This window comes from Elephas maximus, chromosome 4 (assembly GCF_024166365.1).
Source record: "Elephas maximus indicus isolate mEleMax1 chromosome 4, mEleMax1 primary haplotype, whole genome shotgun sequence".
Taxonomy (NCBI): Eukaryota; Metazoa; Chordata; class Mammalia; order Proboscidea; family Elephantidae; genus Elephas; species Elephas maximus.
The window spans coordinates 131032180-131051946 of NC_064822.1; the positions used below are offsets into that span (position 1 = coordinate 131032180).

At 40.0% G+C, this 19767-nt stretch overlaps 1 protein-coding gene across 1 annotated transcript in view; it reads left to right on the plus strand.

Moving 5' to 3' along the window:
* Positions 1-4281: 4281 nt before the first annotated feature.
* The window catches only part of MYRFL (myelin regulatory factor like), a 136160-nt gene continuing 120674 nt past the window's right edge, over positions 4282-19767 (plus strand). Inside the window, exon 1 of the mRNA XM_049884964.1 lies at positions 4282-4391. Coding sequence (XP_049740921.1) covers positions 4282-4391 — 110 coding nt within the window. The remainder of the gene's footprint in view (positions 4392-19767) is intronic.

Here is a 19767-nt window from a genome sequence, read left to right on the forward strand (position 1 = left end):
CTGAAGTAATATTAACGCCCACTTCACAGGGCTATTATGAAGATTAAATGAGATAATGCAGGTCAAGTGCTTATCCTTTTGCTTGGCTGAGAGTAAGAAATCTAAACTGCCCGAGTGTCCCTGGACAACTGCAATAGTGTTCTTGCCGCCTTGTAATCCTTTCCCACAAGGCAACCAGTGGTCTTTTTTGTTGTTGTTAATTTATTTTATCACTTTATTGTTGTTGTTGTTGTTAGGTGCCACTGAGTAGATTTTGACTCACAGTGACCTGATGTGACAGAGTAGAACTGTCCCATAGGCTTCTCTTGGCTGTAGTCTTTACAGAAGTAGATTGCCAGGTCTTTCTCCCACGAAGCGGCTGGGTGAGTGAATTGCCAACCTTTCAGTTAGCCATGGAGTGCGTAACCATTTGTGTCAGCAAGGCTCCTTAACCACAGTGATCTTTTAAAAATGTAAAGCATCACCTCACTTTCCAAAGGCTTTTCATTGCTCTGACCTCAGCTCCTAGCCATGCTGGAATGATTTGTTTCTCAAATATTCTAAGTTCAGCCCCAGGGCTCTTGCCCTTGCTAGTCACTCTGCCTGGCACGCTCTGCCCGGCACGCTCTGCCTGGCACGCCCTGCCCGGCACGCTCTGCCCTTTCTCTTTGCATAGCTGGCTCCTTCCCCAGAGAGGCCTCCAAATCAAAGGTTTTCCCTCCCCACAACCTGTCATACCACCCTGTTTTATTTTATCACTATCTGAAAATGTCTTGTTTATTTATTTATCATAAATTATGTATATCCTCTCCCCCGGCCATTTTCCTTCCCCCCCATATCCCCCCTTAGGTTACAATTGCCCCACCCCCACATTCCCCGTTAGAATACTGTCACCCTGAGGGGATTGTGTCTTTTTTCTTCACCATTACATTCCCAGCACCTTGTACAGTGCTTGACACAGAGGAGGTGCTTCATAAACATTTGTTGAATGAACAAAAGAATGAATATGTGTTGTTCTGCTCTTCTTCATCCTATCCTTTCATCAAAGCCTAGGTCAAGACTTGACTCCACTATGATGTGACCGTCTTGACTTTAGCAATCTTTTCTTCCTATGAATCCAGGAGGTACTTGGAATATGTTCCACCCATTTATCTCTTAATTCATGCCACAGAATGTAGTTGGTGATCTCTCTTTTCATTTTATTTCCCTTCCCTTTCTTTCCCTCCCTTCTCTTCCCTTTTCTTCAATTCTCTTCCCTTTCCTTCTATTCCATTTCCCGCTCTGACCTGTTTCTGGCACCCAGAAAATTTTCTCATTTGGGAGATGCTCAAGATTTAAAAAAAAAAAAAAAAATTTTTAATGATGATGAGGTAGTAAACCAAAAGCTAAACATAAAATGGCTCTCATATAGTGAGTGCAGTGGTCTGAACTTGAAAATACCTTGTTACCTTGTTCCTGGGAATGTCCTGAGGAAGAGTCTTATAGACTATACTATTTGTGTCTTTCCACAATGTCTTTATTAAATGGTTTGCTTTAGGTCTCACATTAATTTCATCAATTCATTAAACACAAACACATATTAGCAGGTCCTTGGCTCTCCTGGATGCCAGAGATCTCAGATCACCAAAGCGGGGAGAAATGAAAGAGACAGGTCAAGCTTACAGCAAGTGAGGACAGCAATTTGATGGTGCAGTTCAATGATGCCATTTGATGGTTGATGATGATCTTCAGTCTCCATGGTTAGCGATAGTCTCTGGAACACATGTAGCTCCCTGTGGGCTCGTGAGCCTGGTAGCAGGAAGGTCTACGAGTAAGCCTGGGATGAGCTGCCGCTGCCCACTGCTCCGTGACCATTCCATTCAACATCTCATGAACTAGGAGTAAGCCCGGGCGAGCTGCCACAGCCCACTGCTTCCTAGTTCTCACGTATGACCGAGGACAACGTCTCTTGAACTTAGAAGTAAGCCTGGGATGAGCTGCCGCTGCCCACTGCTTCCTAAGTTCTCAACATATGACCAAGTGGCTCTCGGAAGGCTCCGAGCACCGTTGTCTCCTTCTGTTGCTTCTTTCGTACTCGTTGGAGCTCTTTGAGCTCATCTGGTTGATGCTGATAAAATCTGGTGACGTTATGTGGGTTTCTTCCTGATAAAGTCTGTCAGTATCTCTGGTTGTCCTGATATGACTGTCTTCCTCACAATGTCTTTTTACCTCTTGGGCCTGCTCCCCTCATTATAGACTGAACTGATGATGACAGCCACACTTGTCCAGACATGGCCCAACGTGTCTCTTAAGCCTGCTCTCCACATGGGAAGAAAACAAGGCACTGGATTACATGTGGGATATTGGTGTGGGGATAGAGAGCTGAAGTACTTTCTGTTTAAATAGTATGGGGGGGGGGGCAGCAAAATTCAGTAAGGGCCTCATTAAATTATCTGTCATCTATTTCCAGTTTTAATAAGAATAACCTTTTGGCTTCTCACTGTTGGCAAAAGACAAAAAATACCAGTTGTTTTGAATTCTGTATTGTGGTTATTATAATCTTCTAGAAAAGCATTTTCTTTTACCCAATAAAATTCGCCACACAGAATGGAGATTGGAATTTGCCGTAGATAATACCCTCACTGTACAGTGCCTTTCAAGGCCTTCTGAATGATGGGTTTAAGTGCATGTGTTTATCCATTGTAGCTTCAAGAGCAATTGACTTCAGCAAAACTGGCTCCCCTCTGTATTTAGCACAAATAAACTGTGGCCTTAGTTTAACCCCTGGATATCAGTTTCCACATATAGGATACTGGCTAGAAGCTAGTGGTGATCAGGAGCTACAATGAAGGAGTCATTGGGTGCCCTGGTTATCTAGTGCTGTTATAACAGAAATACCACAAGGGGATGGCTTTAACAGAGAGAAATTTACTGTCTCACAGTCCGGTAGACTACAAGTCTAAACCTAGGGCATCAGCTCCAGGAGAAGGCTTCCTTTATCTGATGGCTTTGGAGGAAGGTCCTTCTCATCAATCTTCCCCTGGACTAGGAGACTATTCTTTGACATAAACTTAGAATTATTTTGCTACTTATAAAGAACTACTTGAAACTTTTGATTGCTGATTATTAAATTAATAGAATAATTTAGTGAGTATTTACATTGTTACACTATTGCTTCCTCCTATTCCAAACATAATATTCTCTTCATTCGTTCAAGCTTCTTTTAGTGGCATCATAGAATTTTAGAGTTCTTCCTTTTTATTTTATTAAGTTTATTCCTAGGAATTATATTTCTATTATAAATGGGCTCTTGCCTGCATTAAATTTTTCTAACTAGCTATTACTTGTATAGAAATCTATTGAGTGTATATAGCTTCTCTGATGGTCTCTTTATTGAAATTGTCTATTTTTTATAATAAGTTTCAGTTGGTATTCATCAGTTTTATAAATTTAAAATTTATGTCATATGTAAATAAAAACATTGTTTCCACTTGCCTGACATGTATTTGTTTTCTTGATTAAGTGGAATGCTAGAACATTTAGTATTGCATTGTGTAATGGGGTGGTAATGAGAATACTTATCTTATTTCTAACTTTAATGGAAATAGTCCTAATTATTTTAACCATTAAGCACGATTTTGGCTGTGATTTGATGTGAGTTTTCTATCACCACACATATATAACAAATATATATGTATGTGTATGCATGGGTGTGAATATATATAATCTTAAGGATGTATTCTTTAGAATAGAAGTTGAATATTAAATGCTTTTTTGGCTTCAATCAAGAAGGTCAAATACTATTTTACCTTTGCTATATGAATTCCAATATCAAATCATCTTCGCATTCCTTGATGATTAATTTTTCTCTTAATGCTTGATTCTGTTTGACAATATTTTATTCAGGATTTTGGTATAATATTCACAAATCATATTAGCCTGTAGTTTTCTTTATGCATTTCATCTCTGTCATATTTTGGTATCAGTTTTATGCTGGCTTCATAAAAACAATTTGGAGGCTTTTCTTCTTTCTCTGTACTCTAGAATTGTGAAAATGGTGGAGGAATTATCATTTTGTTAAAGTTTTAAAAGCATGACAGATCGTACCATTTGGACCTTGTTCTTTTATGCACGAGTAGAGTGATGGCCATGGGTGAAAACTTTCTCAATTTATTCCATGTCTACTGGTCATTTTAGGCTTTATTTTTGAGTCAGTTTTGGTAATTTGGTTATTTGCTTTAGAAAGTCACTTTATCCAAATTTTAAATGTTATTAGCAAAGTAGTTCAAAATATCTTTCCAGAGTGTTTAAAGATTTTTAAAAATGGAATTTGCTTTTGCAGCTCAGGGGGCCAACGGTGCATTGGGGAACACAGCTGTGGATACCAGCTTGCTGGAAGAGTTAATGGGCCATGACTTTGATTTGGGGGCCTTGTAAGTAATGAGAACACTGTTTTCCATTTGATGTTTTAAAGATTATGAAATAATTAAGTGAGTTTGAGTGTGTCCCTCCTTTTCTCTTTTCCAGAAAAGCTTGGATAGAATTTATATTTTTTCTTCTATAAGTATTTGGCAGATCTCACCGGTGAAGCTAACTGGACTTAGAATTTTCTTTGTGGGAAGGCTTTTTTTTTTTTTTTCTTAAAGAAAACCACAGAATCAGTTTCTTTAATAGATATGGGATTATTCAGGTTATCTGTTGGTAATCAGCTTAGGCAGTCTTTCAATGAATTTCTCCATTTCATCTAAGTTATTGAATTCAAAGGCATAAAGTTGTTCATAATATTTCCTTATTATACTTTTAATGTCTGTAGGATCTATAGTGATGATTCTTTTGTCATTCTCAATACTGGTAATTTGTGTCTTCTCTCTTTTTATTGATCAATTTGGCAAGAGGTTTATCAGTTTTTTTACCCTTTTCAAGAGCCAGCTTTTGGTTGAATTGTTTGTTTTCTGTTTCATCAATTTCTGCTCTTATTATTTGATATTAATATAGTGACACTAGCTTTCTTTTTTAAAATTTATTTTCTAATTTTTTACAGTAATTTTTTTTATATAGTTCTGTGAGTTTTGACAAATTCATAAAATTGTGTAATGAACACCAGGGTTAGGATACAGAACAGTTCCCTTACCTGAAAACATTCCATCAAGCTGCCCAGGTGGGCAAATCCTCCTCCCACCCCTAACTCCTGGTAACCACTGATGTTCTCCATCCCTATAGTTTTGGCCTTTCTCAAATGTCACATAAATGAAACCATAGAGTATGTAACATTTTGAGTCTGGCTTTTTTCATTTAGCATAATATTTTTGATCAATAGTTCATTCCTTTTTATGGCCAAGAAGCATTCTGTTGAATGCATATAACTGTTTGTTTACCCAGTCTCCTGTTCAAGGACTTTGGCTTATTTCCAGCTTTTGGCAATTATTAATAATGTTTCTATAAATATTCATGTACAGGTTTTTGTGTGCGTGAGAGTTTTCATTTCTTAGCATAAATACTTAGGATAGGGATTGCTGGGTTACATTATAAGTTTAACTCTATCAGAAATTGCTGAGGTTTTGCATTACCACCAGTAATAGATGAGCCATCAGTTGCCCCTCTTCATCTCTAGTTCTTTATAGTCTTAAGTTTAAAGTTTTTTTTTTTTAATTTTAATTATAGCCATTCTCATGGGTTCGTAGTGGTATCTCAATATATTTTAATTTGCATATTCCTAATAACTAATAATGTTGAGCGTCTTTTCATGTGCTTATTTTTCATTCACACGTTTTCTTTGATGAAGTGCGTGTTCAAATCTTTAGCCCATTTTAAAAAAATTGTGTTGTTTTCTTATTTTTAGGAATTTGAGAATTCATGAAATATTCTGGATATAAGAACTTTGCTGCATATATGATTTGTGAATATTTTCTCCCAATCTGTCGCTTGTGTTTTCATTTTTTTTTTAACCAGTGTCTTTCTTACAGCAAAAGTTTAAAATTCTGATTAAGTTCAGTTTATCATTTTTTTTTCTTAAATAAGTGTGCTTTTGGTGTTATATCTGAGAAATATTTGCCTAATTCAAATTCCCAAAGATTTTCTCTTTTTTTCCCTAAAATTTTTAGAGTTTTACATTTAGCTCTATGATCCATTTTGAATTAATTTTTTAGTAAGGTGTGAGATGTAGGCCAAGATTCTTTGTGTATGGAGGTCCATTTGTTTCAGAATCATTTGTCAAATATTCTTTCTCCATTGAATTTCCTTTGCACTGTTGTTAATAACCAATTATCATATTTGGGTGGTCCTATTTCTAGAATCTTTTTTCTGTTCCATTGACGTACGTGCCTATCATTTCATCAATACCACACTATCTTCATTACTCTACTTTTATCACAAGTCTTTACATTGGATAGTGTGAGTCCTCCACATTTGTTCTTCTTTGTCAGAATTGTTTTGGATGTTCTAGTTCCTTTGCCTGTCCATAAAAATTTTAGAATAAGCTTGTAAACATCTAGAAAATCTTTCTGGGACTTTTATTAGGATTGTATGAAATGTAGAGATCAATTTGAGAATCGACATCTTAACTAAACTGAGTCTGCCAGTCCCTGAACGTGGCATATGTCTCTGTTTATTTAGTCTTGCTTTCATCAGTGTTTTATAATTGCCAGCATATAGATTCTGCATATATTTTGTTAGATTTATACCAAAGTAAGGAGCCCTGGTGGTGCAGTGGTTAAGCACGCTGCTGCTAATTGAAAGATCTGAAGTTTGGACCTGCCGATGGCTCCACAGGAGGAAGATATGGCAGTTTGCTACCGTAAAGATTACAGCTTGGAAGCCCTATAGGGCAGCCCTACTCTCTCCTACAGGGTCACTATGAGTTGAAATCGACTCCACAGCAGTGGGCTTGGTTTGGTTTAGGATACTGTCCTAGGCTGGGTTCTCTAGAAAAGCAAAACCAGTAAAGTGTATAAATATATATAGAAATTTGTATCAAGGAAATGGTTCATGCAGTTGTAGAGGCTGGAACATCCCAAGTCTGTGGGTCACTATAGGTGCTTATGATTTACATAGCCGCAGGCACTGGTGAACCCAAGATCGGCAGGTCAGAGAGCAGGGCTCTTGCTCACAAGCTATGAAGATCGACTAATCCCAAGATCAGCAGGCAAGACTGCAGGTAAGCTGCTATCTCAAATCCCAAGAACTGGAGGTCAGACGAATAGGAGCCAGCTGCAGGATCCAGAACAAACAAAAGTCCATGAGCCTTGCTAGAGTGTCTACTTATATTTGATGCAGGCTACATGCCCAAGGAAACTCCCTTTCAACTAATTGGCTGCTCAAAGTAGATCCCATCATGGAGGTGATCACAACATCTTACAACTGCCAAACTACATCATAACTTCCTAACCACTGAGAATCATAGCCCAGCCAAGTTTTGACATACAACCTTAGCCATCACAGATACCAAAGTACTTCATTCTTTTCTTTGAACTATTGTAAATCATGTTGTCAGGAGGGATCAGTCCCTGGAGGACATTATGCTTGGTAGAGTACAGGGTCAGCAAAAAAGAGGAAGACCCTCAACGAGGTGGATTGACACAGTAGCTGCAACAATGAGCTCAAGCATAACAATGATTGTGAGGATAGCACAGGGCTAGGCAGTGTTTCGTTCTATTGTACATAGGGTCGCTATGAGTTGGAACTGACTTGATGGCACCTAACAACAATAAGAACAACATCATCTAATCAATCCAACATTCTCTGTCTCTGTTTAGACAATTTATGTTTAATTATTGATATGCTTGGCTTTAGGGCTATCATCTTATTTAAAAAAAAAAAACCTTTGTCCCGTGTTTTTTAGTGCTTCTTTCTCCCTTTCCTGCCTTATTTTAGACTGGTTGAATATTTTTAATACTCCATTTTAATGTATCTGTTGCTTTTTAAAAAAATATTTTATTGTTTTAGATGAAAGTTTATGCAGCAAATTAGGTTCCCCTTTAACAATTTTTATACAAATTGTCCTGTGACATTGGTTACAGTTTTCACAACGTGCCGCCATTCTCATTATTTCCATTCTGTTTGTTCTGTTTCCATTGATCTAATGTCCCTGCCCCTCCTTGCCTTCTCATCTTTGGTTTTGGGTAAATGTTGACTGTGTGGTCTTATATAGTTTGTTTAAGGGAACACATTACTCATGGGTGCTATTGTTTATTTTATAAGCCAATCTATCATTAGGCTGAAATGTGACCTCTGAGAGTAGCTTCAATTTCAGGTTCAAAGGGTATCTTAGGGTGATAGTTTTGGAGGCTTCACTAGTTTGTATTGGTCCAGTAAGTCTGGCCTTTTGTAGAAATTGGAATTTTGTTCTATATTTTTCTCCCGTTTTATCTGGGACCTTCTATTGTGTCCTTGGTCAGAATGGTTGGGGTTGTAGCTGGGCATCATCTTGTTCTTCTGATCTCAGGATAGAAGAAGCTGTGATTTCGTGGGTATTTTTGCTAGATATAGAATTCTGGGTTAATAGGTTGTTGTTGTTTGGCTGGGTTTTACCCAGTACTTTAAAAATGTCGATCCACTGCCTTCTGACCTCCATGGTTTCTGATGAGAAATTAATAGCTTTTTGAATTGTTGTTCTCTATGATATAATTTATGATATAATAGGTCATTTTTCTTCAGCTGCTTTCAAGGTATTTCCTTTATCTTTGGTTTTTGGCAGTTTGATTATAATGTGTCTGGACATGGGCATAGTTTTCTTTGAGTTTACATTGTTTGGGGTTTGCTCAACTTCTAGAACTGGTAAATTTATGTTTTCTACTGCATTTGAAAAGTTTTCAGACATTATTTCTTACATTTATTTTTCTTCACCAATGTCTTTCTCTTCTCCTTCTGGGATGCCAATGATATAAATATTAGACCTTTTGATATTGTACACAGGTTCCTGAGGCTCAGCTCATTTTTTCTTTCAGTCTTTATTCTCTCCATTATTCAGATTGGATAATTTCTATTGATCTATCTTCAAGGTCAGTGACTCTTCTTTGTTATCTCCACCGTGTTATTGAGCCCAATTCTGCCTACCTGCAAACATTCCCCCTCAACCCTTTCTCCCTCAAAGGCAGAGAGTAATAGCAGATGTAGATCTTAATAGCAATGAGGAAACCTGTTTGCAGATATTTCTGGCCCCTGCCTTTCACTTCTCTTTGCCAACAAATCATCTTCACCAAATCACTGTGGGAAGAGGAAAGGCTCAAAATTTTGCAAGCTAGTTAAACACACATGCACACACACACAGTAGCTAGCGTGTTGCCAGATATTCTGAGCCTACACTCTGAGTTGACTGTGCTGCTCCAGGCATTTCATGGGCCAAACTCAGACACCAGTTGCTCCTGTGCTTGCCATCACAGTCCCCTTACTCTACCCAAGCAGCTAGCATGAATTCACGTGGAATGGTGGGCAATGAATGTATCCTTACATCTCTGGCCTGGAAACAACTAGAAATTGTCTAGTCTCTCTTCCTTAAGTGTCTTTGGCACAGCTGATTCCACCAGGATTCTGTTTCATTATCTGGAGCACTTTCATAGCTAGCAGGAAGACCTTTAGTTGTTTTGAAATGTGAACAAAAGTGTCATATGTTGGACTCTCTCCTTACCAGGGAGGTCTGAAATCTGTCATTTGATTTTAGTCTCCATCATATTTGTCCTTCCTACAGAACCAGAGATCTCCACCAAAAGGCTTCCCCATTGCTATTGCAATTCAGGCCCCGTTTGCCCAATAGAATTCATGCTCTACCTTCAAGGATGGGGTGGGTGGGGTTTGCAGGTGTGCAGAAATTAGGAAGAGATGGAAGTTAATGTTGTTGAGCACTTACTAAGTGTTAGGCTTTGTTCTTTGCACTTTTACATATTTACTTACATATTTGATTTTACACACTTCATTCTCTTAACAACTGTGCCAAATAGGCACAATGTTATCCACAATTTACAGATAAGGAGGCTGAGGGGCAGAGAGGTGAAACAACTCTCCATAAATCAGTGAATGGCGTAGCTGGGATGAGCTCTACTTGGCTGCAGAATACATGTTCTTTCTCCTACACATTACTTTTAGATTAATTGATATTTTAGGGGAATGTGAATTTCAGGAAAATATATTAAATGTGTCTAAAATCCTCTACTAAAGGTGTGATTCAGAATGGAGCCAAGTCATATAGTTTACAAAGATTATCAGAGTTCACGTTCGTTAAAGACAAGTCCTATGATCAGATAACCTGTCATTACTTGATAAAAACTGCTTAACCTGTCATTACTTGATAAAAACTGCTCAGGTGCATGCAATTAAGTTGGGCTGTAATAAAGATCTGGGAAAGAACAAGCAGAAACATTCAAGTCCATGACCGCAAGGATGTTGAGCTGGTTCAATGATTATTATATCTGTATAACCTGTTCAAATACTCCAAGCTTTGAGTACTTCTAAATACCAGATTCTTTATATAGATGAGTGGCATTTCTCACAGCAGCTCTGGGTATGAGCTTCTTGCCTGCAGTCACAGAGCTGATAAGTAGTGGAGTTGGGATTCAAACCTGGGTTACTTCCCCTCTGTTGATAACCAGTTCCTGTCAAGTTGATTTGACTCATGGTGACCCCATGTGTGTCATAGGGTTTTCAGTGGCTGATTTTTCAGAAGTAGATTGCCAGGTCTTTCTTTTGAGGTGTCTCTGGGTGGACTTGAACTTCAAACTTTTTAGGTAGAGGCCAAAAGTGTCAACCATTTGCACCACCCAGGGACTCCCCCCTCTAGTATATTGCCCACAAATTGTGCTTTCAAAAAATGTTAATGACAACTCTCTACCTAAGTGATCTAAGAGACTGCTAGGCTGCAAAATTGCTGAGAACTAGTTTCATTAGCAGATTGTCAGACCTCAAATATATTTAAAAAATGGAATTTGTGGTCCTGTAAAACAGATTTCCATAAATGTTCTATGGAAAACTTATCCCATGAGATACAGTGGGGAAAAACAAAGTTCCATGATTGTATGTATATATGTGGAAATCCTGGTGGCGTAGTGGTTAAGTGCTATGGCTGCTAACCAAAAGGTCAGCAGTTCGAATCCACCAGGTGGTCCTTGGAAGCTCTATGGGGCAGCTCTACTCTGTCCTATAGGGTTGCTATAAGTTGGAATCGACTCGATGGGACTGGGTAGTTTAGTATGTGTGTGTATATATATATATATGGAAACCCTGGTGGTGTAGTGGTTAAGTACTATGACTGCTAACCAAGAGGTCGGCAGTTCGAATCTTCCAGGTGCTCCTTGGAAACTCTATGGGGCAGTTGTTCTCTGTCCTAGAGGGTCGCTATGAGTCGGAATCAACTCAATGGCAGTGGGAAAATATATATTTATGTTTTACTCTCTGGCTTGAATAAAGTTATATGAGCTTCTTTACTGTAGGACTTCTCAGAGCCTTTGATGTGCTAATGTACACCAACTTATTGCCGCTGAGTCGATTCGACTCATAGCCACACTATGAGACAGAGTAGAACTGCCCCATGGGTTTCTGAGTTCAAACTGCTGACCTTTTGATTAGCCAAGCTCTTAACCACTGAGCCACCAGGGCTCCACCAGGAGGAAGGAGGAGGGAAAATAGTCTGCAGTGTTTCTCAAACTTATTTGGCCATGGATCCCTTTGGGAGACAAGTGCCTGTGTATGAGTATTGAAATATGCAGCTCAGGACTTTCTTATCTTGCCTTGTGAATCTAATGGCTTGCTGAGCTGGGGCCAGTCCTGTCAGCATGTAGTTTCTGCAAGTTGCCATTAATTCTTTATTTCCTTGTGTGGCAGAGTCCAGGGCAGCTATCTGCCCAGGAGGGGCAGGCTGAAGTCCTCTAATTTTGTAGGTTACCCAGCTGGTAGCCAGTTACCTACTAGGTACACAGGTGAGGTGAGCTGTGGTGATGGGCCATACTAGGAAACATCCAGGGTATGGGATGCTGCTTGGAGGGAGGGATACTACAGATCTGGGGACAGCATAAAACTCTCGGATGTTGTGGTAAAAAGGGATAAGAAGTCTCTGTGTGTGTGTGTATGTGTGAACAGCGAAAGACTTTGGAAGAGAAACGAGTGAATCTTCAAGGCCCGCTTTATTTCCTTTAAAAAGGCCCCGAAGCTTACCTGCTTCCTTCCTTTACTCAAAGTGTGGGCTGAGGGACATCAGTATGAGCATCACCTGGGAGCTAGAAATGTAGCCTCTCAGGCCCCACCCCAGACCCGCTGAATCAGAATCTGCAATTTTCAACAAGGTCCGAAGCAGATTATTATGCATATTATAGTTTTAGAAGCCCAGCTTTAGACCACACCAAAGGTAGGTCTCCTTCCCTACTACCTCCTAAGTCTCAAGTGGAATAATTAATACAGTTTGGTTTGAGTGTGTTCAGTGGGGGTACCTATCATAATGAGCTCTAGAGTGGTGTTGAGGCCCTGGGTATGGGCTAAGAGAGAACTAGCTGAGGGCACTGATGTCACCTGTCAGGATGTTTGAATGGGTGGCTTCTCAGGAGGGGGCTTTAGAAACACACTTAGGTCTGTGAAGAGCCAACTCCAAGTTTCATTTTATTTTACTCTGATGGATGAGCTTGAGTATCTGGGTTGTACTTAGGACTTGGCTTAATGGGGTTCAGTGGCAAAATGAGTTAGGAGTAATTACCAGCAGCATGTTTCAGGTCTGCTGCCAGTAGAGTGGGGCCGAGAAACTCTTTACTGTGATGTTGTAAAAGGGAGTGAGGGAGTACAAGTAGTTCTGTCTGAAGAGCTTGTTAAAACTTGTTCGAGTTCATTGACCAGTTTGACCTCTGAGTTCAAACTTAAGTAGCAAAGGCTAAACAGGAATGCTGGATGAAAACATAACCCAGACTTCTAAGGATATTAGTGTAAAATGAAATAACCTGTAATAATTGAGTTGATTAGGATGCTCTGTACTTAAAACACCCTGCTCTTTAACGCATAAACTCTGACTCCAGCTTGACTGTTGCCAAATGAAAAACCTTGGGTAAGTTATTTCACCTCATCAAGCCTCAGTTTCATTGCCTGTGGAATGGGGACAATAATTGTATCTTTTCACAGGGTGATTGAAGAGATTAGATGAGACAACACGTGCAAAGGATTAGCAGTGCCTCGCCAACAGTAGATTTTCAACAGAGGTTATCTATTTCCAAAGCAGCAGAGGAGGGGAGGAAAAAGGGTCAGGAGCCTTGCAGTTTTCCAATATAGAGCTGAGGGTGAGGGATGGCAGCTCGCTTGTTTCTCTCTGACCTGTCATGAGGTGGTTTCCTTGGGCTACTTATCCACTGACATTTCTGCCAAGGCCCTTTCCCACCCCAGCTTCCTGGTGGCAGGTACTTCAACAAAGATTGAGCAAGTATTTATTGAGTGCCTACCATGTTCTTGGAGCCCTGGTAGCGCAGTGGTTAAGAGTTACAGTTGCTAAACGAAAAATGGGATAGTTCTCCTCTGTCCTATAGGGTCACTATGAGTCAGAATCGCTTGACAGCAATGAATTTGAATTTTTTTGGGTACTGTGTGCACATCACTTGGACACTATACAGAACACACACACTTACATACACCAGCATTGAGACACGGTCTTAATGTGAATCTCCAACTAGGAGGATAAATCATGCCCATGAAGAATTGGAGAAAATACCTTCAATAGCAGCCATTTTTATAATTGAGTGATAGGGTACAACAATGAACAAAACTGATGAGAAACCCCTGCCAATGGCAACCAGGGGCAGGGTGGTAGTAGTCTGCCTTGGCAGAGCACCCAAGTGTTTTCTCAGAATTGGTGCTGCATGGCGATAATAAAAAGCAGGCTGACTTTTAGTAGGTTTAATTATTGTTTTAAAATTCTCTACAGATAATGCATTTCTTTATTGCCTGCTCCTGGGGTAGACTGTTCTCATGCTGTCATCCTTAGTACTCCACTTGTACTGCCGCTCTGTGGCACTCCCCTGCTGTCACGTCACTCTAGTGGGAGGAGAAACACAACGGCGTATAGAATAAAGGCATTCAGTAAGATGAAGAAAAATATGAGTAAAGTAAGATAAAGGGGTAGAAAGTTAAGAGTGGAGGAAGGCTTCTATTGTAGATTGGGTGGCTAGGAAAGCCCTCTCTTGATAAATGAATTTACCTATGTATTTACTGTATGTCTTTGTCTTCTTGAGAAACAAATGCTTGGCGTTTCTCAAGCTGAAAGAACTGAAGAAAAAATTCAAGCCTCAAGTTGCAATACTGAAGGATTCCATGTGGAAAATATTAAATGACACAGGAAGCATCAAAAGAAGATGGAAGGAATACACAGAGTCATTATACCAGGAAGAATTAGTCGATGTTCCACCATTTCAAGAGGTGGCATATGATCAGGAACCGATGGTACTGAAGGAAGAAGTCCAAGCTGCTCTGAAGGCATTGGCGAAAAACAAGGCTCCATGAATTGATGGAATATCAATTGAGATGCTTCAACAAACAGATGCAGCACTGGAGGTGCTCACTCGTCTATGCCAAGAAATATGGAAGACAGCTTCCTGGCCAACTGACTGGAAGAGATCCATATTTATGCCTCTTCCCAAGAAAGGTGATCCAACTGAATGTGGAAATTATAGAACAGTATCATTAATATAACACGCAAGCAAAATTTTGCTGAAGATCATTCAAAAATGGCTGCAGAGAACTGCCAGAAATTCAGGCCGGTTTCAGAAGAGGACACAGAACCAGGGATATCATTGCTGACGTCAGATGGATCCTGGCTAAAAGCAGAGAATACCAGAAGGATGTTTACCTGTGTTTTATTGATTATGCAAAGGCATTCGACTGTGTGGATCATAACAAACTATGGATAACACTGCGAAGAATCGGAATTCCAGAACACTTAATTGTGCTCACGAGGAACCTTTACATAGATCAAGAGGCAGTTGTTCTGACAGAACAAGGGGATACTGATTGGTTTAAAGTCAGGAAAGGTGTGCATCAGGGTTGTATTCTTTCACCATTCCTATTTAATCTGTATGCTGAACAAATAATCCAAGAAGCTGGAGTATATGAAGAAGAATGGGGCATCAGCATTGGAGGAAGACTCATTAACAACCTGCGTTATGCAGACGACACAACCTTGCTTGCTGAAAGTGAAGAGGACTTGAAGCACTTACTAATGGACATCAAAGACCACAGCCTTCAGTATGGATTACACCTCAACATAAAGAAAACAAAACTCCTCACAACTGGACCAATGAGCAACATCATGATAAATGGAGAAAAGACTGAGGTTGTCAAGGATTTCATTTGACTTGGATCCACAATCAATAGCCATGGAAGTAGCAGTCAGGAAATCAAAAGACACATTGCATTGGGCAAATCTGCTGCAAAGGACCTCTTCAAAGTGTTGAAGAGCAAAGATGTCACCCTGAAGGTGCGCCTGACCCAAGCCATAGTATTTTCAGTAACATCATATGCATGCGAAAGCCGGACAATGAATAAGGAAGACCGAAGAAGAGTTGACGCCTTTGAATTGTGGTGTTGGTGAAAAACATTGAATATACCACGGACTGCCAAAATAACGAACAAATCTGTCTTAGAAGAAGTATGACCAGAATGTTCCTTAGAGACAAGGATGGCGAGACTGCATCTTACATACTTTGGACATGTTGTCAGGAGGGATCAGTCCCTTGAGAAGGACATCATGCTTGGCAGAGTACAGGGTCAGCTGAAAAGAGGAAGACCCTCAACGAGGTGGACTGACACAGTGGCTGCAACAATGAGCTCAAGCATAACAACGATTGTAAGGATGGTGCAGGACCAGGCAGTGTTTTGTTCTGTTATGCATAGGGTTACTATGAGTCGGAACCGACTTGACGGCACCTAACAACAACAACATTAGTTATCTACTGCTGCCATAAAAGAAATATCACAAATGGATGGCTTTAACAAAGAGGAATTTATTCTCTCAGAGTCTAGGGAGCTAGAAGTTCAAATTCAGGGCGCCAGCTCCAGGGGAAGGCTGTGCCTGTCTTTCAGCTCTGGGGGAAAGCCGTTGTCATAAATCTCCCACTTGTCGAGAAGCTTCTCAGCACAGGGATCCCAGGTCCAATGGACATGGTCCCCTTCTGGTTCTTCATTCTTGGTGGCATGAGGTCCCCCTGTCTCTCTGCTTGCTTCTCTCTTTTATATCTCAAGAGATTGACTCAAGACACAACCTAATCGTATAGATTGAGTCCTGCCTCATTAACATAACTGCCTCTAATCTTGCCTCATTAACATCATAGAGGTAGGAATTACAACACATAGGAAAATCATATCAAATGACAAAATGGTGGACAATCACACAATACTGGGAATCATGGCGTAGCCAAGTTGACACACATTTTGGGGGGACACAATTCCATCCATAACACCATATATATACAGCCTATGCATGGCCATATGAAGTGTAAAAAAGCAGTAATTCATATTGATTAAGCACCAACTCTGTGCCAGGCATTGTGCTGAGCAATACTCACTATAAGGTACAATAGAGCTTTAGAGAAGGGAAGGTTGGTATTCTGTGAAGGCACCCAGGGGAGTCACTGGAGAAATTTGCGAATTGGCCTGCTGAACTGTGAATAGTCACAGCTGGACAGTCACGTGAAGATCACACCCATTTTATCTATTGACCTTAGCTATATTTCTTTGCTTGTGTCTGTCAGTTTGTCCTACTGTGGGGGCTTGTGTGTTGCTGTGATGCTGGAAGCTTTGCCACCAGTATTCAAATACCAACAGGGTCACCTGTGGTGGACAAGTTTCAGCTGAGCTCCCAGATTAAGAAAGACTAGGAAGAAGGACCTGGCAGTCTACTTTTGAAAAGATTTAGCCAAGAAAACGTTATGAATAGCAGCGGAACATTGGTATAGTGCTGGAAGATGAGCCCCTCAGGTTGGAAGGCACTCAAAAGATGACAGGGTAAGAGCTGCCTCCTCAAAGTAGAGTTAACCTTAATGACGTGGATGGAGTCAAGCTTTTGGGACCTTCATTTACTGATGTGGCATGGCTCAAAATGAGAAGAAATGGCTGCAAACATCCATTAATACTCAGAATGTGGAATGTATTAATCTAAGAAAACTGGAAGTTATCAAAAATAAAATGGAACTCATAAACATTGATATCCTAGGCACTGGTGAGCTGAAATGGGCTGGTATCGGCCATTTTGAATCAGAGAATTATGTGGTCTACTATGCCGGGAATGACAACTTGAAGAGGAATGGCATTGCATTCATCGTCAAAAAGAATATTTCAAGATCTATCATGAAGTACAACACTGTCAGTGATAGGATAATATCCATACACCTACAAGGAAAAACAGTTAATATGACTATTATTTAAATTTATGCATCAACCACTAAGGCCAAAGATGAAGAAATTGAAGATTTTTACCAACTTCTACAATCTGAAATTCATCGAACATGCAGTCAGAATGCATTGATAATTACTGGTGATTGGAATGCAGAAGTTGGAAAAAAAGAAGCATCAGTAGTTGGAAAATATGGCCTTGGTGATAGAACCAATGTTGGAGATCACGTGATAGAATTTTATAAGACCAATGACTTCTTCATTGCAAATACCTTTTTTCGCCAAAATAAACAGTGACTACACACACAGAGCTCACCAGATGGAATACACAGGAATCAAATCAACTACACCTGTGGGAAAGGACAATGGAAAAGTTCAATATTATCCATCAGAACAAGGCCAGGGGCCGAGTGTGGAACAGACATCAATTGCTCATATACAAGTTCAAGCTGAAAGTGAAGAAAATTAGAACAAGTCTACAAGAGCCAAAGTATGACTTTGAGTATACCCCACCTGAATTTAGGGACCATCTCAAGCATAGATTTGATGCGCTAAACACTAATGACCGACGACCAGATGTGTTGTGGAATGACTTCAAGGACATCATACACGGAGAAGGCAAGAGGTTATTAAAAAGGCAAGAAAGAAAGAAAAGACCAAAATGGATGTCAGAAGAAGCTCTGAAACTTGCTTTTGAACATCAAGTAGCTAAAGCGAAAGGAAGAAATGATCAAGTAAAAGAGCTGAACAGAAGATTTCAAAGGGCAGCTCCAGAAGACAAAGTAAAGTATTAAAATGACATGTGCAAAGACCTGGAAAACCAAAAGGGAAGAACTTGCTTGGCATTTCTCAAGCTGAAAGGACTGAAGAAAAAATTCAAGCCTCAAGTTGCAATATTGAAGGATTCAGGAGGCATCAAAAGAAGATGGAAGGAATACACAGATTCACTATACCAAAAAGGATCGGTTGATGTTCAACCCTGTCAGGAGGTACCATGTAAGCAGGAACCAGTGGTACTGAAGGAAGAAGTCCAAGCCGCACTGAAGGCATTGGTGAAAAACAAGGCTCCAGGAACTGATGGAATACCAACTGAGATGTTTCAACAAATGGATGCAGCACTGGAAATACTCACTTGTCTATGCCAAGAAATTTGGAAGACAGCTACCTGGCCAATTGACTGGAAGAGATCTATATTTATGCCTATTCCCAAGAAAGGTGATCCCACCAAATGTGAAACTTATCAAACAATGTCATTAATATCACATGCAAGTAAAATTTTGCTAAAAATCATTCAAAACCACTCGCAGCAGTATATCGACAGGGAACTACCAGGAATTCAAGCCGGATTCAGAAGAGGATGTAGAACCAGGGACATCATTGCTGTTATCAGATGGATCCTGGCTGAAAGCAGAGAATACCAGGAAGATGCTTACCTGTGTTTTATTGACTATACAACTGTGCGGATCGTAACAAATTATGGATAACATTGTGAAGAATGGGAATTCCAGAACACTTAATTGTGCTCATGAGGAACCTGTACATGGATCAAGAGGCAGTTGTTTGAACAGAACAAGGGGATACTGTGTGGTTTAAAGTCAGGAAAGTTGTGCATCAGGGTTGTATCCTTTCACCATACCTGTTCAATCTGTATGCTAAGCAAATAATCTGAGAAGTTGGACTATATGATAAGAACGGAATATCAGGATTGGAGGAAGACTCATTAACAATCTGTGCGTTATGCAGATGATACAACCTTGCTTGCTGAAAGTGAAGAGGACTTGAAGCAGTTACTGATGAAGATAAAAGACCATAGCCTTCAGTATGGATTACACCTCAACATAAAGAAAACAAAAATCCTTACAATTGGACCAATAAACCACATGATGCTAAACGGAGAAAAGATTGATGTTGTCAAGGATTTCATTTTACTTGGATCCACAACCAACACCCATGGAAGCAGCAGCCAAGAAATCAAAAGATGCACTGCATTGGGCAAATTTGCTGCAAAAGACCTCTTTAAAGTGTTGAAAAGCAAAGATGTCACCTTGAAGACTAAAGTGCACTTTACCCAAGCCATGGTGTTTCCAGTCGCTTCATATGCATGCAAAGGCTGGACAATGAATAAGGAAGATGGAAGAAGAATTGATGCCTTGAATTGTGCTGTTGGCGAAGAATAGTGAATGTTCCATGGACTGGCAAAAGAATGAACAAATCTATCTTGGAAGAAGTACAACCGGAACGCTCCTTAGAAGCGAAGATGGCAAGACTATGTCTCACATACTTTGGACGTGTTTTCAGGAGGCATCAGTCCCTGGAGAAGGACATTATGCTTGGTAAAGTAGAGAGTCAGCAAAACAGAGGAAGACCATCAACAAGACGGATTTACACAGTGGCTACAACAATGGGCTCGAGCATGACAACGATTGTGAGGATGGCACAGGACCGAGCAATGTTTCTTTGTTGTACATA